The sequence below is a fragment of the Anser anser genome (assembly GCF_964211835.1).
Source record: "Anser anser genome assembly, chromosome: 7".
Classification (NCBI taxonomy): Eukaryota; Metazoa; Chordata; class Aves; order Anseriformes; family Anatidae; genus Anser; species Anser anser.
In genome coordinates, this window is record NC_139727.1 from 36,506,563 (window position 1) to 36,529,288 (window position 22,726).

A 22,726-nucleotide genomic window follows, 5' to 3' on the forward strand; every position below is an offset into this window, starting at 1 on the left:
ATAGCCAAACGAAGCCACTGATGAGCATTTCAGCTGCAGTTTGAGGGAACAATTCTCTCTACCTGCACAAGTCATTCAGTCTCTACACTCATTCAATTTTTGTCATCCCTGATGAGACTGTACACATGCAAACTGTTACTGCTGGCTCTGATGATTTTTTTTGGAGGTGTGGATACTTACCATCGGGTGAGGGCATATACTAAAGCCACTGGACTGAGCACAGTGCACCAATCTGTGATCACTACCAATCTGGTTTAAATATCAACCATTAAAAAAGATTAATTCTTATGAATCTCTCACCATTCAGTGAGCAAAGACCCTTCATGTTTCTGTCCTGTTCTGCCTGACAGACAAGGAACTGGTTTGGAAGGAGAGGCATGACCGTCACTGTCCTTCAGGAAAGACCTCACCTACACAAGCTGCTAATCCGGCCCCAGTTCATGAGTACTCGGAGCCTGGGATTAACTTTTGCTCTCTGAATTACAGAGCGCCTTTGAGGAGAGTTCCAGGAGCAGCCAAGGCCTGAGGAACTGCAAAACAAGTTTCCCTATAAATCCAGCATCATCCAAGTTCATATGAAGGACCTGACTTGAAACGACACTTGCTTTCCATACCTCTAGGTGGAGTGGCATAGGAGGGGTCTAACCAAACAGATGTCAGAGTCCCCACAGGAATTTCCTCCTTCAGGGTAGCTTTCTACACACAGGCCAAGCCAAACCTTCACTTCCCTTCTCCAGCAATAAGCAGTTGCTTACAGGGGCCTGTGCTCCATGAAAGGCTGGAAGGAAAACACTGCTACCTCCACTGTTTGCTCAGCGGTGTGGAGGAATAAGGTTGGGTGCTGGCTGCTCTTGCAGAAGATCAGAAACAACCAAGCAGGTGTAGGCAAAATGCCTCTACTAATGAATGTCATACACGGTACATACGTGAGCCAGGAGCTGAGTAGCTTCTACCAGATGCACGTCAGTTTGGTTTCCCTTCTGCACAATATGAAGCACTGCGTGTTGTTTATAGCCAATTCAGAAGTGCTGCTGAACTGTCATGTTCCATTTATACGAACATACATACACACCCCTCAAATCACCACCCCGGAGGTAATTTATACGCATCAAGGTATCATCCACAGTGTGTCAGAGACAATGCTCTCTTTGCAAGCTCTCTGCAAAACCAGAAGATGCTTTAAGGCTACAAGGAGTAACAGATCACTGTCATTAAACGCTGGGAGATTAAGACCATCCCTGGCAAGAGCACTTGACAAAGAGCAGGAGCCTTTCAGACAGACTAGCAGAATAGCCTGTGGATCAGACCAGCATTACCAGTGCTAGTGAAATCATGCCTTACAAATTTTGGCATCTTTCACCAATAGGTGCTAGCCAACAAGCATTCGTGCTATCCAGCATTCCTGTGCAGCAGGAGTCTCCCTGTGTAGCGTTTCCTATCGGGCCAACGCTACTCGAAGAAGCAGCCTCAGAGCCAAGAGCTCCAAGGGGTGTCACTGCAGCTGGAGCTCCCGGCCCTCACACGTCAACCCAGCTAGGCCCAGAGCAGCACAGGGACCTGGCCATGGGGCTAGTGATGGGGCTAACCTCCTCAACCACTTTCTATTCTCCCTCTCTCCTGTAATTTAGGTGCCTTTGATATAAAGGTGAGGTATTTCTTTCCACAGTTGTGCCACACACTTCTTCAGTGCTAATTACAGGGCCCAAACGTCCATCAGGGACCAAAATCAGAAAACAGCCTGAAGTAAGACACCAAGGGACCAGGCCCCGTATATTCCCTGCTGTCACTGAACACTACTTTCTCATTAAATTAAATATTTTAACACTGATTATTAAACAACTTGCATCCTAAAGGCTAACATTTTGTCAAGCATCTTCCTACCCTTAGCAAAACGTTTACCATCCCATCCAACCTCCCGTGCTACCTAAACCCTCCTCCTTACCAAGATCAGTCAAGTAGAAGGCAGTGCCTTTTTAAATCTTTGCAGAAACAAATCAGGTATATTCAAACTCTTTGTCCTTGGCTTTACCACCTTCACCTCCAACTGGAAGTAATGGCAGTGTTTTTCCAGCAGGCAAAGCTCCCGCTGATGTTCTCCCATCTGTCTCTTTGGATAGCTCTACAGCATAGCTATCACTTGCTGTCCTATGTGCATTTTAGCTAAAATTCATCTCTGCATAACACCTTTACAGCATCAGTTCATCTGCACACCTTTTCTCATATGGCAGCAAGCCGGGAAGAAAAAAAAAGCTGCAGCAAGATTGATTTGGCTCAGCACAAAGCTCGATGTTGGTGGAAAGGGTAGAAAAATTACAATCAGAACTAGCTAAAAACTATCCTTTCAGCTCACACATATATGGGGGGGTTAAATGAGACAGAGGAGTCTCCAGCAAGTCAAGGGCTAAGGCAGACGACATGAACGATCTTGTTGCAAAATGTGAAACCATCAACAGGGCTTTAGGACCAGTTTGTCCTTGTTGTCAGGGTGACATAGGTTTCACCAACGTTGTGGGACAAAAAAAGTCACAGCAGAAAGTTGTACAATGCTGATCCTGGGGCTCCCTTGCCATACCCCTCACATAGCACGTGCATAAGCAAAAGCTTCGTGCACGTCTGAACAAAGAGGGGAGAGTCCTTACTTTGGTTTGAGAAAAGCATGGGAAACGGAACAATGAGGAGCTGAAATTTTCATTGAAATTCTTTCCAACGTGCCCTAAAAGAGACTGCAAGAGAAAATGAAAAACTACTTGTAACTTTCTCACAGACAAGTGGTAAAATTTTATTGCTCTGGCCATTTCCAGAGACTGCATTATTTTTTATGCGTGGAGATATCATCCTTTGTACTGTGCACAGCTCCCAGCACTCAGCTGCTCCACCATAACCACAGAGACAATGCTGGGGTCCAGCACGGCTGCACTGGGCTCCCCAGCAGGCTCTGCCAAAGGTTTACCATATGCCTAGCAAATAGCATCTCTCCTACAGGGATGATGCCCTCTCCCAGCTGCAGTGGGTTTAACTCATCAGTACACCCACCAATACCATAAAGCATGCAGCAGGAGTGACTTTTGCTGCTGTTATTGTGACTTGACTGCATATTTTTTCATCCTCCAAATTTCTTTTCCTGCAAGCAGCTCTGCCTTCAAAGTAAAAACAAAAAAGATTATGTAAACCTTTAAATTTTTTTTTCCTGCAGCACACTCACTATATTGAGGTACACGGGTTTGAAAATTATCACAAGGACATCACAAGGGATTTTACCATCACATGGCCTGATGTCCCACCACCAGAATCACGCTTGTTTCTGCTACATGGAATCTGCAGCCTCTTCTGAGCATCAGACCAGATGCTGACACGTTCCTTTACTGTTCTCAGGAAGACCAGATTATATATTATGTGCCATTACATTTCCAGCAATTCAAGCACAATCAGGCAAAGTTTTCAAGACAGAATATGCAACAGCTTTAATGAAAAACACTTAGGCTGGGCATGCTTGAACACAAACTTTGTGCTTCAAAACAAGATTTTTTTTTTCCTCTTATTTTTACAGTTTTTGATCTCTCTTCTATGCCTGTTTTGTTCTGATTTGCAGCATATGTTTCCTAATCGACAACTTCTTACAAATGCAAAATCAGCACAGATATTTATTCGCATCTGTCCATCTATCAGTTGTTTACAGTGAATTAATATACGTGTCAACTTGTAAATACAGAATACATGAACAATTTTCGAACAACTGTTTTGATCACTCAGTTTACAATGGTGATCAAAAATCCCTGCAAATGCATGCTTTAGACTTCTACAAGTACCTTGTAAAAATGGCAAAAAACAATTCTATTCCAACTACTATAAAGTTGTATTGAGTTCTTCATTCAGATCAAACTCTGATAGTATCAGTATTTTTTCTTCCATGAACAGTCAAAATTTTTTACATATTCATGCAACCTTTTAAATAGCAACCTGAAAAAATAATCATAATATTTTATATTTACAGAGCAGTTCAATATTCAAAAGTGCTTAACAAACTACGATTTTTTAATGTGGCTTTTAAATTATAATTGCATTATATTTTACTTCATTTCTACGTTTAAATGCAGCAACTGCTGTTAAAGCTGCACCATGGGAGCAGGAGTAACCCAAAGATGACCTAATGACTCAAAATCCAGAAAAGCTATGAAATCCAGCCACCTCTGGATTTCAAGCGGCACGGTGGTTTGCACAGCAGAGAGAGGAGAGGACGCCCGCATGCAGGCTGTCAGGATAAGCTTTACTTAAGAGCCACAGAATTGCACATTTCGCTGATTTGTCCACCCTTTGGTACTCCCAGGTGTCTCACACTCTTATCTATCTCCCACCAGTACCTATCTATCCCTCAAGGTCTTTTCTCTCCTGCACTGTAACACCCTGGGAAGAGCCCCCACACCCTTTCACTGCAGTATCTGCCCAGTCCCATTGCCCCCAGCCTCACTACAGCCGCACACAACCCTTGATATCTACCACTTCAATCTACTTGTTCGGTGCCATCTCCGTCCACTTCCACCACTGCTACACCTCTTTTACCCCTAGTTTAATCCCCCAAACCCAACCTTGGGGGTGAGCATCCCAGGGAAACTCTCGCCCCCAAGGGCGAGCATCCCAGTTAAAATGTGTCTCACTGGTAGAAAGTGGCAGTGGGATTATCTGCAGGCACAGACGTGGCTTTCAACACGTGCCAACTGCACGTTGAACAACACAGCAGTCTGCCTAGCATCTTCAGGCAGCCCCTGCAAATTCCTACTTGTACTTCCACGAGTGTGATATTGCAGGAATTAGGAGGCATGATTAAAAATGATAATAACAGGGCTGAAACAATATCCTGTTCATCAGTCATCAAAAGGAAGAGAAATACCTGCCTTGGGGCTGCAATAAGACAGAAAATGGGACAGGGAGACCAGTCCTCCCACAGCAGGCTCTGCAGAAAGCGCTCCAAACATGACAAATGCAGTGCTCACCCAGCAGATGAAGTAATGACACTAGTATTTGTCCATAAAATGTAATTTAGCCAGACTACTCCAATGAAATCAGAAGCTTTAGCGCTATAAAACTAGGGTTTGGGAGTATTTTTTGCCTTATTAAGGAAGGCGGGTGGGGGGAGGCGCGAGCTTTCCTTTTCCCTCAGCTGAACCATCACACTGCGGCCTTTGTTTTCGGGAGCGAACCGCACAGCCTCCAGCACCGAACAATTTGCGTAATTTTGTCTCAGATACACGCACCTTGCCAAAAGCCTAGTGCCAGGTGTAAAGTCCACACTCAGGCTTATCAGCACATGAAACAAAATCTTCTTCCCTCTCGGCCTAACCAAACACCTTAGGGCAAGCATTGGTGTGGATGCCTTCACGCTTGCAGCCCCTGTCTCGTCATGTCCTGGACCGCAGGCACCTGGGTGAGGATGTCAAGCCGAAGCTTGTCTGCGCTAGGATCGTCAACAACTACAGCCCCATCTGCCAGAAACACAAGCTGAGGCTTGGTAGCAATACCTGCATTTAACTCCTGACAGGCACCAGGTGATGCAACGCACAGTGCAGGTATCTAGCTGGTGTCAGTGCCTTTTCCATATGTAACCTGAATCCTAAAAACAAAAGTCTGGAAATTAAGGAATGTTCTGTAGTCAAGGTAAACTAATTCTGAATTTCGACAAAACAAAGTCTAGGCAAAAACAAATAATAACGCATATGTTTTTATGAATTCAGGAATGACAACGTGGAAACGTCTTTAAAAAAAATATTTTTATATATATGTATCCATATCATGGTCACAACTAGAGATTCTGAGAGCATAGGAAAATCCAAAAATAAAAACTGACTCGGAAAAAAAAAAAAAGGAAGCAAAGGTTTTCTTATGCCTAAACTAAAGGAAATATAAACAGTGAATAAGTGTCAAGATGAAAAAGAAGATTCCATTTTAACAAAATTTTGTTTGTTTAATAACATGCTGTAAAAAGCATGAGTAATATTCACCCTAAAGCCCCCTAAACCTCCAAGAGTTCAGAATACAAGTGTTTTTCTGCGCACCCACCAGGAAAACCACTCATATGCAGAATTTCTAGGGCACAAGCTTTAAGCTGAGAGTCATTTAAAATACTTTCTGGGCAAGAATTTATCCTTGCCATGTTTTTATATGAAAATACGAACTACTGCTAAGGGACAACTGCATGGTACTGTTCTAGCTCTGGAGCTCATTCCTGCGTGATGTGAACCAAAGGCACGGCTATCAGGCAAACTAGAAACTCAATGTACAGCTAAACTGGTTGCAAAAGGACTTATATAAATATATTTATTTGTAATATATATTACATACACTGTATATCTTATATATTATCGTGTATATTTTATATATATATATATTATTTGTGATATGTTATGTTCAGCTTTATAGTAAACAGCAGAGTCTCCTCACTCCACATTCTTGAGAGATGTGTCGTGCCATGGCAGCTGCGTGTAAGACCCAGTAAATGAGGTAATGTGCAGAACTCCATCTGAAACCAAACCAATCTTTTGTTTCCCTGGATGATGACATTAAATAGGACAGAAATGGCTACCTGCACTATGCGTGTTAAAGACTAACCTTTTTTGCAGTTAAAATATAAATTCAATTAGTTACTTCCACGCTCAAACAGAACTGCCGCTGCTGAAATAGTACTCTAGTGATAATTGCAATCCAAGAGTGATCTAATTATGTACAGGTCTCAGTGGCTACATTCCCACGTTGCTTCCTACAACCCGGATTCACTACAATACGACTCATAAGTGCAAACCACATAGTTTTCAATCATTCTCCCTTAAGACTGTATGACTTTATATATGTTTAATGAGAACTGAGTTAGTCTATTAGCACGCTTACTATGAAAATGTGAGCTTCTACCTGCCATTAAACACACAAAAAAAAAAAAAAAAGAAAGAAAGAAAGAAAAAGGCACTTGAGCTGCGTGTAAAAACCAGCTGATGGGCTGAACTTTACAAAGGAAATAATTCTTTTAATTAAAGTGTTGGAGGAGGACTCAAGTACAAGCTTTATTTTTTTGCTCTGCCACCAGCTTCCTGTGTGACCCAGGGCTAGAAATTTCATCGCTTTACAGCTGTTTTTTCATCTATAAAATGGACAGTGACATTTCCTTCCCCCAGTCTCTGCATTTAGGTTGTAAGTAATTACTGTGCGCTGGCATGATGCCTCCGGCAACAAATATCTGATATTAATTGAAGCCTCTGGGTAGTACTCCAATGAATAGCTGGAGACTGCTCCTCTCCCTTCCCAACAGCGTTTTGCATGGCCACAATTTTCCACTGGTACCACCACCTTATCTGCAGAACCCTGCAGCCTGCTCCAGTCCTTGCTTAGGGAAGGAGAAGGCAGCCCATGCAGGTGTCCTGAACTTTTAAAGAATAACATCATCCAGCACAGAATATCCTGCCCAACTTCCCTGGACTGTTCCCTGCTCACACTGTCAATGCAGACAAGTATTTGGTGTTACACAGAGGAGCTGCTTTATTCGGCAGTATTTTCTACTCCCATTGTAAAAAATTCAGTACGACTGTTTTGCCAGGTTTGTAAATTTGAATGAGACCATCTGAGCAGAGCTGACTGTTTTAAGAGAGTTCTTGCAAGTAATTACAAGGTAAAAACGAGAATACTTCACACCTACATTGGGGCTGAAAAACTTCTCAGCCCTGCTGGCTCCAGGCTTTTAACTGTCGAAAGAGTTCAAGGTTTGGAAAGTAATTGGCATCAAGTAATACTGGATATTCCTAACTAGCATTGTGTCATTCTTTGGCACGATTTTTGCTGGGATACCTCCCAAATCTGTGACATAATCAGAGGGTTCTCTACATTACACCATATAGTCAGATGCTTGTGTTCATATAATACATTACCATGTTTAATACCATTTGCTATTACTTACACTTAATCAACTCTGGAATCAGTTAAACCATGTAGGAAAAGCAATTTCAGAGGCTTTCAACTGACAGTTTTCCACACACAACCTGGCCTAAAATTATGACCTGAAGTTTGTAAGATGCGGTCTACATATGCAATAGCCTCTAAACAAACATCCATAACTCTGCACAACCCTATGGGAATGGAAAATTCATATGGAGAAAAAAGAGAAACAAAAAAAGGCAGAAAATTAACTTCTGTAGAACTGTCTTAACTAGAAAAAACAGTCAGAGTTTCCCCTTCTGGCTGTTGTAATTTACTGCTTCAGCAATTTCTTGCCCAACCTCCACAATTACTGAAAGCTTTCAGCAACACGGAAACGGACAAGCTTGCTAGCATCAATGCCCCTTTCAGGTTACAGTTCCTGTGCAGCATCTCTTGAGAGACTCTCAGCAAATTCAATGCACAGTATTAGTTATCTTAGGGTGCACAATCCCATATGTATGTTTTCAAAGTAAACTAACAATTACACTCTTTCACTCAAACTAAATGCAAAAAGGGAATAAAATGATGAAGCATGCTGAGCTCCAAAACACCAGCTGTGCTTTGCAGAAGTGACTTCTGGACATTTGCTTTCCCATCTCCTAGGGCCTAAGTGTCAGAAAATGTTGAATATTCCCCCAGGGAAAATCAGGTCTCCTTTGGGTGCCATGAATATGACATTGGTACCCAGCACCCCAAGTCGCCAGTTGCTTTTGAAGAACTTGACCTCACTATTTACTTTTCTGCCTCTCTATAGGAAAGCAATAGACATTTAAATAAATGACTTAATCCTTATTGCCATTCCATTCATTCATGCAGGTTACTATAATTTACTGCCAGGAAAAATAAACTTTTGCATAATATTCCTCAATGTAAGGCATTCAAAAGGCTCAAAGGGAGAGGAGGTGAGAGGGCTTCTGACAAATATTTGCTCAAGTGACTGCATCATCCATGAACACATTTGCTAGAAAGAAAAACTGGGTACAGAAATTTACAGTCACCGTGAAGCAGACTGGGACCTCAAAGGCAACAAGGAAAAGGATCAGGGAACAGAGGGGAAGGGGGATTTTTAACTATTTTTGTTTGAGCAAGGTAAAATCCCAATATTGCAAGAGACTTCTTCATCTCATGCAGCCTACTAAAAGCACCTTTTAGCAAAAACGAAGTTGAATCAATCTAGGCTCCCCTAAAGGATTAAGCAAATAGCAAAACAAATGAAGAAAAAACCTCCACAAATCCCTCAGCTGGCCACCCCCTTACATTCTCCCCCTGTAAGTCCAGCCAGGGCGAGCAGCTCCACACCACACCGGGGCACACGGGGAGCCGTGTATTACCAGCTCTGGCAGCCACTGCTGCACCCTCAATAAATGGTATTCAACAAGTGTTCAAACAAGAACGGCTCTACGAGTCACTCGGTTTCACCTCAACAATATGCATGGTTCATCCTACTGAGGATGACAAAATATTGCTAATGCTATAAAAATCCTCAGTCTGTTTTTGGTGTTAACTACCTAAAGAACAGGGATAGGGGAGTTGGGTGGTTCAGACCATCTTTGAAGACTTCAGTGTACAAGTAGGGCTGCAGCCTGACAGTATCCCCATCACAAAATTCTCTCCCTCCTTCTCTGCTGCACGACTCCCCTTTAGATTTGGGAGTTTCTGCAGATTAAAGTGGTCCAGGACAAAGTAAGGTACTAGTAAAGAGCATCCAAAACAACACAAGGGATGCATTTTTCATTCATGTAAAAAATGAATCTACAGAATGCAAAATGAAAATTTTGTCATTGCTTTGTCCAACTACACCCAAACTTACAACAAGATTTGCTCTAGAAGAGAAGTTGGGCTTCCGATCACCAGCCAAAAATCACTTACAATAATCATATTTATTTTTGCTTTCAGTACTGATTGACCAAAGTTTTACTCCCAGAGCTTGTGAAGATCAGACCACCCCACAAGCCTGGGGAGACCAAAGTCCATTCAGACACACTTTAGAAACTGCAGCTCAGATCCCCAAAATTACTACTGCCAAGTCCTGTTATAATAGCCAAACTGATTACTGTGGATAGCAATCCCTGCAGATTCAATAAATCTACTCACACCCATCCAGGCTAATCAGCAAGACTAGGGGTGAATAGAATCAGCTCCTGAGATTTCAAGCCCTAATTTAGCTAAGCACTTTAATAAATGTGTAAGCCTTATTAAAGTCAACAGGATTTTGGTATTAAGTTAATATTACTAAGCATATGCTTAGTAGTGCTGCTAAATCACAACACAACTGCTATTAAGAACTCACACAGCTTTTTAGAATTTGTCCTCAGGTGAAACACTTCGTAATTTTTGCTGTCTGTGTCTCAGGAACGGCCCATAGCCCATGTAACGTGCTGCATTCAGACCTCCTTATAGTGCTGCGAATGCCAAGTACCTTCTCTGCAATCCAGATCTGCATTGGCTTCCCCGAAGTCAATATCTAGCATTTCCTAAGAGGATTATTTCAGCTGTAGTATCAGCCATCTCAAGGATCACTTGACAGTTTTCACAACTGCAGTTATTAAAGTTGATGCCAATACAATCGTACCAGTAATAATTAAGTTGTAATACTAATAATTAAAATTGCATTAGTATTTAGTATCTGTTCTTTGTGGTAAGCTTTTAGGTGTATCGCAGCAACAAGCAATTAACAAGAGCTTACTTGCACACACAGATATTACAGCTTTGCCTAGGTATGGGCAGATTAGTCGTGCAGACACGAATGAGACAAGCGAATACATTAAGTTACGCAGGAATTGCTATGCAGTGGATTCCTATCTTCAGACTACCATGAAATCATCTTCAAAACTGACACAAAATGTATCAGCCTAGTTCTAAATGTTTTAATATAGAAATCAGTCATTAATTAAAAACATCGCCACGTATTTGACAGGCGGTTACTTACCGACAACGTCAAGATGGTACGTGTGATTGATGGAGCCGTACTGGTTTTCCACGATGCACGTATAATTTCCTTTATCAGACGGGACTACGCTCTCCATGATGAGACTCCAGTGCTGGTTGCGGACCTGGTGGGGTTGCAGACAGAAATTGAGATCTTCCCTAGCACAGCATCCCCATCTCGCCCTCCAAAACAACTATTTTCACAAATTAATTCATCTTTTGTAGTCCATGTTTAAAATTAGTCTCTTTGGTGCTCGTTTAACAGTTCCTGACATTTAAATGCTTTATTTATGCCTGATTGGGTACAGCACAGGTACAGAAGTTTTCATGTACCCCATTATAAACATACCTCATCCCTAATTTGAGCACTTCAGACTTCAGCGCACATCCAGTCCTACCAGGCTTATGACGATGGCACCAATTAGCAGCAGTCATCGTACCGGGCTTACCTCTCAATCCACTCCAATGTGAATTCACACCCTCCAGATATTTCTCATCTGTCTCCAAACAATCATCTGGTAATCTTAACTACCCACAAGCAATATGGGATAGATATGATCCCCTAACATCCCAGTCTGCTTTTTGCTCTAATAGCTCAATTACACAGCCCGTATTTTGGAGAAACAAAATACAAAGAGGGGCAATGCCTGGGCTCCCTCCTAAAGAAACAGCGGGGCCGCATCTCTTACTGCTATAGGGCTGAAAGAAATGAAGGCCTCCTGAAAAATGCTTGAAGGAAACCCTCACTGAAACAGAATATAAGGATATACGCTTATTTCATACAATCCTTCTCGGACACAATGTATTAAAGGTGCTGATTCCTTTCCCATTTGAACTCAAAAGGAGCGTTGGCAACGGTCTCACAGAAAATAGGATCCGGCCCAATACTGGAAGGATATAGAGTCATCCAGTACACATATATATTCTCTGCATCATGAATTGGCTCCCAGAATGACCTCTTGCTGGCTATCCATTAATCCCTTGTTTCAGCATTACATTTTTGACAAAGTGCTCAAAAATCTTAACATCATGTAGCTGTAATGTACAGCTTTTAAACTGCGAAGTACATGTTTTAGCAAATGGAATAAAATACAATCTGGTACAGTAATTTTAATCATCCAAATGGAAAGTAGTAATTCAGTGCTGTATACCAGAAAAATTTATGGACCATATAGTGACACTTCCAGTAACTACACGTTCTTGAAAGATTATTACAACCACAGGTTTGAAACCCTGCTTCGTGCTCGCCTATTGTACAGGTCCTCCTCCAGCAGGAACAGGCTGCTAGGGCTGCATCCACGCTGCCAGCAGCCCTCACACCTGCTGGAGTAAAAACGCCTTCAGCCCAAAGCTGAGAAGAGCCCTCTCTAAGGGTCTCCCACTAGCTAACGATTGGCCATGTGGGCTTTGAAAAACAAAGAAAATGCAGGCAAGCCCCCAAGGAGTAGGTAAAGGGCATGGATGCTGACCAAATGTCGCAGAAACGTGTGACAACAGGACCCCAAAATCTCCAGCCCAAACTTACAGCCCCTCTCCCCAGCTCCCCCTTTTGGTGGTATGCATCAGAAGAATACATTGGCTTTTTTTCACAGCATCAGGAGCTCAGAAATAAGTTTGTAAAGCTAGAGCTTATCGATACTATTCTATTATCTCCTTATTCTGCTCAGCGACGTTCAAAGACAGCATTTGGTCAGGAATAACTACTATCATAAAACACTGCCAAATAAGAAATACAACAGCTGTATATATTGAACATCTTACTGTATGAGCTCTTTCGGCAAAGACTTGGTCAAAGATACCTGAACTTTTTGCTATTACAAATTTAAAAATTCAGAATCAGAGCATTTTTTAACGTATTTGATTGCAAAACAGGAAGAACAGAACACGGATCCAGAAAAGCTACAGTTTTTGTTGCACTTTTTTAAGTAATCAACTGATTGGAAAACACAAGAAATTGTGTGGCATTCAATAAGAAAACATAACTTACAGCTACAGGTGGATATACTGGATGGCAACATTAAAAACTATTTGTGTAATTTCCCTTCTCGCAACTCCAACGAGAAAGAGATAATATCTTTATACTAAAACAGCAGCTTAAGCCTCTTTAGTTTAAGCTAAACAACTGCTGCGAAGGCCCAAAGCATTTATGACACATCGTCACACAACTGGATTTATGTCACGAATCTGGATTCAACTAGATTCAGCTTGTTGGCTTGCTGCTGTCTGGTTACAACTGCAAAGCCCAGCTGAAGGCGCCTTTGCCGGGGATGACGGCGGCTTCCCCTGCTGACGGCTCCCAGACTGAGCCCCTCATTCCAAGGCACACTACGATCCTGCCACGTCCCTGCAGCCACCCCGTATGCGACACCGTGACCACGCAGGCTGTGTTAACGGGGCCTTTTATAACACCCAGCCCTAACCACCTAACCCCAGGAAGGCTCTCTTCGGTGCCACTACTGAAAACCATCACCGAAACCACACCAGGCCACGTAAAAGCTCGTTTCAAAGCAGTGCTTCAACAGCGCCCAGACCCTGCTTTCTGCATCTGGATGAACAGGGATGGTCTTTTTGGGAAAAGCAAACCAAAAGAACCCTGTGCCTGAAGCTGCAGAGGTTAGAGGTACCTAAGAGATGCTCTCTTGGGAAGGCAGGTTAAAGCCCTCCTGGTGAAGACAGCGATCCTGCAGCTCTCCAAATATTCCCTAACAACTTTCCCTGGGTAATAGCAGCTGGGTCCGTTCAGAAAGATGACATGAGCTTGTCTGGAAGGCAGAACATATTGGGGAGTTTATGAGAACTAATCCACTAGAAAGGGGAGAAGGAAAAGAAGAAACACACGTGAGAACAGCAACAAATCACTGAAAGTGGGAGCATCCTCACCAGGCAGATGGGCTCCAGAAAAGGACAAGTGCCCACAGCCACAGAGTTGTCAGTTTTAGAAAATTTCTCCAGTTCTCCAACCTGACTAGGTCTTTGCCAGTTATTATCCTGTTATTTCTGCTATTTTGTTTCCTGAAGCCCTGCTATTAACTTTGTTCAAAACCCTTGAGAATACCCACGCAGCCCATCACATAGCCTTCAGAGCATCCCTTCCAATTTGTAATGGCCTGTTCTTGAAATAGGGCAAAATTCAGGGAACAACTCCATTCCAAGTATCATGAATCATAGCTTGACCCTTCAAATGCTTCGTTGCCATAGTTTAATAACAGTTTTTGCACTCTTTTTTTAAAAAAAAAAAAAAAAAAAAAAAAACTTTCTGCTTTGCAATACCATTTTCATGCTGCATCTGCGCTTCACAATACTTAACCCCAGTGCCCAAGAGGGCACTTTCTCCGCAAAAGTGTTAGGACAATAAATATAATCTCAGTATGGGTTTTGCCTGACCATGTATTGACACTTCTAGCAAATTACTGAGATGCTTTTTTGGGCAATTTCCTCCACAATTTTCTTTAACCAAACCTTCCAGACAGTGTCTCCAAACAACTTAATTTTTAAACTAAATCATCAATATCAAATATATGCAACTGCATCCTTTAGATATAGCTTGGCAGCGAGCAAACCCAAACTAGAATCAAAATGTAAAAGGGCAAGGAAAATCTCATAGAAATTCTTGGCTTTTGGAGTATCATATAAAAAAATGTGGAAAGTTCTGCTAATTTTAAAAATACAAAACATCCTCAGTAACCAGATATATGATGAAAAGCTGTCATTTAGAAAAAAAGTAATAATAATAATGGTACAAATGGATCAACTTTAAAAGAATTTCAAAAAAAAAAATCAACACAATGTCAGAAACCAAAATCTGATACCCCACAAAAATCAGCACACTTCAGGTGAGCTGCTACAGCTCAGGCTAACAGAACAAGTGCAAAACATCCCCACAAAAGCCCCAGGTTTCTGCAGTTCCTATATAGTCACCTTTCTTTCCTTTTCTCTGTATTTACCTGACTGAATTTAAACGTGTGAAAGACCACTGCAGTGATGAAGCTTATCAAAACGCATATGTGAAAACACACACCTGTTAATACTTAAACAGTAGCCACTGACACAAGTACATTTGCTTTCTGGGTGGTGTACACAAAAGTGAAGGCTGCTGTGGTCTCACATAAATGGTGTAGAGTATTCACCCCAAGAAATCTTAAAATGCCTTAAAACGCACAAGCAAGAATTATCATCACTTTTGGGAAGGCATAAAAAAAATGCCTAATAAGGGTTTAGAAATTCAATAACCATTCCTCTTCTCCTCGCTGTGGGAACTTCAGATATGCCTTGAAAAATCATAAGAGGTTCGATTTTGAATTTCACCACCCAGAATTAGTCACAGCGGAGGAATTTCGCTCTGGGAGCTATCTTGGCCAGCGCATACGCCCTTCTGCTAGCCTGCCTGAATGTAAATTGACTCAAGACATTCCCCAGTCAGAGGGACAAAGTGCTACAGGCCACTATCTGATTGTGATAAAGAGCATACAAGGAAGAGATTTCTTAGCAGCAGGAGAGAGGTGGCTGGAGGATTACTGGAAAACTTCACATTTTCCTTCCCTTTCCTTGTTCTTAAAGTCATGACCATCTCTCCCAAAAGGAATGGACAGTGTTAGGTCAACTGGTAATGGCTGTATGGCCAGGTTCCAGCTCTTCTAGGCACTCCAAGTATTTTGTGTATGAAGATCTACAGCAGAAATGCTTTACTTGTTGCAATGCCTACACTCAGGACCATCCGGTGTACAAGAATTATCATGGGCTGCCATTCCAGCTGGCTGAACATAGGCGAAGAAGGGAAGACTCACTCCTTTCCGAGGATTCCTTCACTGCAAGTTTGTTTGTTTGCAGTTGTCAAGAAAATACAATTCTCCCCATTCCACAACAATTTTGAGTAAGCCCAAAGAGACCACATACAGCTCCTCCAACAAATACAGGACACAGCCTCTAGAAGCTCTGGAGACCTCATTCTTTAATGGACATCCATTGAAAAAAAAAAAATTTCCACCTTAAAAACACAGGTATTCAAAACACCAGCTGAATCTGGAACATACTTTGGTTTGATAAGCAGAATGACAATAAGTAAATGTTTCCGGATCATTTTAAATGTGATGCATTTACAAGCAACAAAAAAGCCTAAAATCCACAGCTGTGTCCCCCCCCCCTTTTTTTTTCCTCTAAAGAGATGTAAGAAGTTTTATGATTTAGAATTATAGGTATATACTTCACTTATCCAGCTGGCTTTAAAAATTGGCATCTGTTGTTTCTTCCCTGAGCACATACATAGCTAGGAAATTGTACGCATTTCATATACAAGACCAAAATTTAATTTGTGCCACTTTGTGTGTATCTGCTACAGAGTATGAATGGGCTCAACCAGGTGCCTGACACAGGCTAGCGGTGGTGGTAGGTTTACCCCACCACAGATCACTCTCCCAAACCAGAGAGATCAGGTATCTCCGTCCTGTCTTGCGAGACACTGATTTTCTTTCACGGTTTTCAAGAGTAATATCTGCATTTCCCCTTCATGAGACGTAAAGAGTGCAAACAATGTCTCAGTCAGTACTGCAACAGTTACTATTATTTTCCAAGACAGGATTAAGGGGTTTTTTAATTGGCTTTTTTTTTTTTTAAATAAGCACTGTGAGAAAGGTGAAAACCACTGAATTGTAGCCAATTCGTTAACACTCCATAGCATTATGAAAGGCAGAAGGTGCTGCCAGGTGTACACTCATAAGCAACAGCAATTTATGGTGTAAGCAAACAGATGGAAAAGTCTACTTAGATAATTAGTGTTCACGCGGGGAAATTTTCTGGGCTTCATTCTCTGCTAACACAAACGTTGGAAAAATTGACACTTTCTACAGTAAATCTAGTTACAGAGGAAAGGAGGCTATGGCTTGTTCTCCTCTGCACTGGAAAACATATTTTTTTGTACCAAGCAGGATCTGAGTCAACGGCACATGAAGCAACATCCACGCTTGCTCCATCAGGGCACCAGGGGCATGAGAAGCCGTGGATGGAAAGCTCCCAGAAGAGATCCAGGTAGCTCAGAAAGCTGGGGCAGGATGGCAAGGGGCACGTATGAACAGCAATCCGCCATCCAAGCCATGCACTCCCATTCCGGGGATAAGATGACCCAGTTCTGACTTCTGACCTGCCCTAGGCAGATACCTGGAGGTTAAAGGTCCGTGCACTAAGCCAGAGAAAGAGCTGGCCTCCCCGAACCTCTCTCTTAATCAGTAACCACCAACTTCGAATGAAGCGTCTAATCTGAAGCTATTTAAAATTCAAACAAACCCCTGTAAGTAATTGCTGTTACTTTCCCTCAAATTCTGCTTCCCATTTCAGTTTCACAGACCATAAACTCTATAGAAAATAATAACTTTTGACTTCCGACCCTTCCGTTATTAAACTGCGTATAATCACCCCTGCAGATAGTCATGGTTTTAACAATGCAGCTGAAAACAAATGGAGTAAAGCCTTCACATCTTACTGTGTTTTGCAGTGTCAGTCTTTAGTTTTCCAAATAAGTCATTATAAATAATCCTTAGCTGAACTGGTATTGAATTTAAGAAAAAAAATAAGTTAAAGCTCACTAACAGCCAGAGAAACCACCCACCCTTCCCCAGAAGAAAACAATTACTTTTTTTTTTGCGTCTAAATTTGATCCAAGTCCATTAAAAAAGATTTTCTGTTGACTTCAGCAAGTTTTTTTTGATTTCTTATTCAAGCCTTGGTCAAGAACAGAAATTGCAAAATAACATAATGAGATCTTACCTTATAGCCGCCAATACGATGTTCTTGTTTAAATTCTTTCCCATTTTTCAGCCATCGCATGGTTGGTGTTGGGTTTCCCATGGCTGGGCAACGGAACTTGACGGTGTTGGCCGCTGGCACTGCATGTAACCTTTTCTCCATTTTGTCCGTGTGAGTCCAATAGGGTGCCCCTGTTGGGAGGAGAAGCGTGCAGAAATGTCAGTGCTCAGCATCCGAGCTCCCTTTCCAGCCCCTTCCGCAGATGGGAAGGGCTGCCGCACTTGGTTTAGTGGGGACAGCGTGGTTTAGGAAGAGTACAGGACTGGAAATCATATGCTGCAAGTGTTGACCAGAATTTTGCAAACGGCTCAGTCTGCAGCCTGGAGTAGATAATTTATGACAAAATTCCAATAATTAACCACAGATATCCTTTGTTTTGTGGATGTTGAGTAAGGCAGTTTTCAGCAGACCCCACTGATCAGAGGCTTGAGACCTCAAGCTGAGTTACTGCGAGCACTCAGCAAACTTTGAATTCTCCAACCCCAGTTTTGAAGAGAGACAAAGGCAGAAGACCAAAATGAAGCTTCAGCCTTAATCCTGTCCCCACACGTTTGAAGGGGGATAAGCACACCTACCTGCCTAGGAGCCTGCTAACGCTCACAGACCAACATGGCAAAGCTAACTGTGCTGTTGAGAAGCCGTTAAAATATATTTGCAAAGGGAATATACTCCTGAAATCTTAACCAAAGACGAGGAAACCGAACCAGAAATCATGGATAAGCAAAACTCAGCAACTCATTTTGTTGTTTTTGTCAACACAGCGCATCAAAATACACATCTGCCCACCTCCTTTTACCCAATAAATTTTTACTTGAAATACCCAAGATCACCCCACGCTCTGGAGCCACACACCGCTTTGGCTACATTGCATGGTGCCTTCCTGATATTGCTTTGGTTGTATCCCCATAACAGCTGAAAAAAGTTAAATATTCAAGATCTGGTTAATACTAGGAAACATTAATTCCTTCCACAATGGCATTTTCCTGAAGCAAATCAGATTAGCCTGGAATTTTTAGGACTAGAGGGGTCCAGAAAAATAACTCCATTTCTCTCAGCCCTGTTTCATTTCCTTCATTAGCAGCCTTACACTCCACTATAAATAAACTCTTCCGCTCCTCAAATATTTATTGCCGTTCTTACAATCAGCACAAACTCAGAAATCCTGCCACCCTCCTCCCTAAATAAAAATACAGCTGGATAGAAAATACAGGAATAAATCCTTTAACAACATCTCTCTCTGTATAAAGAAAACATTCCAAAAGCAAGCCTTAAAACGATGCTAAGAACGATAAGTGATTTTTTTTCCCCGAAGTAGCAATTAGTGTTAAAATTAATGAAGTAGAAAAGCAAAGCAAATTTGTGCATGTAATCAAAACAGAAAATCAGGTAACTATTGGAAATTTAACTACCGCGCTAAGAAATTGTTACATGGACTAAAGTGAATTAGAGATGCAAGGAAATTCACTGTTAATGCTATTTGCTAAAACCAGGATCGCATTAAAACAACAGAAGCCTTTAAACAAAGCCAACCAAAGGAATTACCAACTACACGCAAAGACCAAATTACATTAGGTCTGTACCAGGTGAAGGCAATCACAGGTTCCTACTGATACATTACAAGGATATTTTCTCTGGATGGCTAAAAACGTATCACAGGACCAATACCGGGCCTACCCGTGGTGTCCACAAAGCCAACCGAGGCAGGTCAGGTCATCAACCATCCCAAACTGGTTATACTGGCATCTCAGTGAGCCCAGCACAAGAAAGTCACGGCGCCCAGCCCAGCGGGAAGCTCCCAGCAGAGCACAGCCCAGGACCAGGGCATGGGAGTTGGTCAGGATCTGGCCACCAACAAGCAGCTCCCACAACCAGGCCGCTCCACGCAGCCAGGTTTTTACACAAATACTTTACACGAGTACCAGCTTGCAATGAAGTATGCTCACGCTCCGGTTGTCTGGCACGTAATCCCTTGTCCAACAACCCCCACACCCTTTAAAAAAAATCGTGTAAAGAAGCGCCCAGGTAATCCTTGTATACAAGAAATGCACAGAGAGGAAACGCTTCGCTCAGTGGGAGAGGTGGGAGCAGAGAAAAGGCTGGGAGGATGCAGGCAGGAACGAAGAGGAATGGACACAGAGAAACGGGAGGGAAACTCTGGGCTGGGAGGAAGGACTGTGCTTGGAAAGCTTGCACAAGGCTCACATCAGCAGGCTCCGTAATGTTCCTGAATTACAGGGGAACTCTGAGGAAAAACATGCGGACATCACATGCTGAAACCACGGCCTGAAAGCGCGTCAGGATACCCTGCCGTTTTTCACTGGATAGCAGCAACACGTACTGGCAGCTCACCAGGGTGGTTAAGGGAAAAGAGAAAGGCAGCAATATCTGCAAACCCTAACAGTCACAGCCCTTCTGCGACACGTGGCATTTCTCTTCACAGATTAACTTCTCAAAACCTAAAAGCACCTTTTCCGCTTTTATTTCTCTTGAGGGCAAAACCATCCAGATTTGCTAAAACGAAGAATAAATGTAGTTTACCAGCACACACCGACCACTGCCAACCCCACACAGACCATCTCCATCCCCCCTTTGCCTACGGGACGGGTGAAGGGAGGCAGCACCCCTGGCAGGAGTTCCCACTAACATCGGGGCCAAGCCCGGCGCAGCGGCAGCGAGCAGCAGGGGAAGGGGTGGGAATTCCTGATGGCTTTTCGAGCTCTCATTAGGGAAGAAAATATCCTGCTGACCCGCACCGCGCTCCGCTGCAAATGCATTACATCTAATCAGGCAAATCTCCTGCTTGTGAAATTGAAATTAGGCAGCCCAGGGGACCACTTCACTTCAGGATTCCCTGATTATTATTTTTTTTCTTCACATATGTAATACAAAGAAATACAGGAGTAGCCAAGCCCAAGCCTGCCTGAGAAGCACCTTGAGCACGTCAGTGCACCTGAAACGACCACCCCAAGCTACCCCAAGGTTTTCAGTACACTTGTATTTGACCTTTAATTAAAAACCACTTCTAGGCAGCATCCAATTTTTGCTGCTCCCTTGAGCGGGTTTCCACTCTGCAGGATTTGATGAATTTGAACCTTGTTTTATCCTTTCTGAAATTCTTCAAGGCATGAAAAGCACAGCATGTGGATTACATTTAGATACTTTTTGTTCTCGGTGCCAATTTACCATTGCTTGGCCCAGAAGAAATTGTTTAAAGGGTGATAAGGAAAGAAAAAATCCACAAAGCTTCCAGTCGCCTGAGCAGAGTTCAAGGCAGAATAGCAGCATCTTCAGGGCTACTCTCTAGAAAATTCCTGTCGGTCTGAGCATCTCAGCCTGAGTGCAGCCATCACGACAGCTGTTGCCTTGCCAGCACTGAGCACAGAGAGCCAGGATAACAGCAGCCTGAAAGTCAGGTTACCTCCCAAAATCATGATGACGATGAAGCAACGAGTACCAGCAAAGCATTCTTCACTGCCACCAGCGGGAAGCGACAATGGCCAGGGCTTGTAATAGGAAGCCCCAGGTCAACATCCATGGAGGTGATGCCCCAGCACCAAGCTGACGCACCTCTTTAGGGCAATGAAGGTAAAAACTGAGTTGCCAACAAAGCCATTTTGGGGAGAGAGAGGTCTGTTTTGCAGGGGAACCAACCCTACACCTTCACCACGAGCACTAATCACTCCGACAAAAGCTGGAAGTAATAAAAAGCTATTCAGGATGCAGTCTGGAACAAATCTAGCACGTTGTTTTTTCAGACAGCTGAAATCTCTGTCAAGCTAGGAGGACACCAAACACAGAGTGAAGTCTGCCGTGCATGCCTTTTACTTAAAAACACACACGGGCCGAACGGGCACGTGTACGTGCGAGCGCCCTCGCCTCCCCAGAGCAGGCTGCTGCTGAGCCACCTCCAGCCTCCATCCTTCAGGAGCGCTTTTATTTTGGGGTAGCCTTGAAAAGCAGCCTAGATTTCCTCCTCGGTCCCTCTGCCTGCCTTTGAAAACCTTGGCCTCGGAAAACATGTTTGTAACGGAGGCAAAGCAAATAAAAGAGCTTAAAAGAATACTTCCACTCGTAAATAAAACAGCTCTAAAAGGTTTGCTTTGGTTTTAAATATGCAGGAATGAGAATGCCAAGGTTCAGTTTCCTGTGGAAGGCACTACAGCCATTTCCTGCCTCATCACGTCATAATTAACATGCCAAGACAGCTGGACTTTATCAGAATTGTTTCATCAAAAAGCAACAACCTTTGAAGACTATGGCCTTTTGTTTCCATCACTGAAGGCATAACCAGGCCAATTTCCACCGCTTATCCTTAATGATCACAGCTGTAATTTGCATGTAAATTATCAGTTAAACGGTTTTAGATCTGCGATGCTCAAACCGTGGTTCAGGAAACGCTCCAAGAGCTCTTCTCTCAAAGGGTAGCAACCAAGGACTGGTGGGACCCTGAGGTCCCCAGGCTCTGCCCAGGAAGGCAGTAAGGGATGTTTGACCGTTTCGCACCACTGCCACCCCGCAGCACTCTCAGGATGGACTTAGACCACTCCTCCGCCTTCACTTTTCAACCTGCCCTGAAGTTCAGTTTCCTAAATTCGATCTGACCTTCTGGGCGCGACATAAAACCTAGAAGGGGAACGGCCAGGAATACTGGTGGGAAGGCTTACGAGATACCAGGCTCACAAGCTCCGGCAGCTTGCAAAGGCACCAAACCGAGTCCCACCCCAAACTATCATGCAGCTCTGATCTTGCCAAATCACAACCATCTTTCAGCAAAGTCGTATTAATCCAACTGAGTTACAGCGATGCAAGTTTTCATTGAAAACAGACTGTTTGCAGAGTTGCGGTGTCACAGCCCTTCCTCCGGCTCCCGCTCTCACCGCTGAGAGCTCAGACCCCAGAAGGCCGGCGGTGCTGTGCCCAGCGCCCATCTGCAGCCTGAAGGGAGAGCCAGAACCTGTGGACACCTTACTGAAGGGCACTCTCAGAAGGACTTGCTTCCATGGTTCTACACTACAAGGGGTTTTTGCACGCTCACCGCCGTCCGAGATGT

General features: G+C 43.1%; 1 protein-coding gene across 4 annotated transcripts in view; it reads right to left on the minus strand.

Moving 5' to 3' along the window:
* The window catches only part of FGFR2 (fibroblast growth factor receptor 2), an 83,119-nt gene that overhangs the window by 37,858 nt on the left and 22,535 nt on the right, over positions 1–22,726 (minus strand). For all 4 annotated transcript variants that reach the window (XM_083843730.1, XM_083843729.1, XM_083843728.1 and 1 more), the window contains 2 exons: positions 17,638–17,807; positions 10,883–11,006 (listed from right to left, as the gene is read on the minus strand). In XM_083843730.1, the coding sequence (XP_083699856.1) occupies positions 10,883–11,006; positions 17,638–17,807 (294 nt within the window). The remainder of the gene's footprint in view (positions 1–10,882; positions 11,007–17,637; positions 17,808–22,726) is intronic.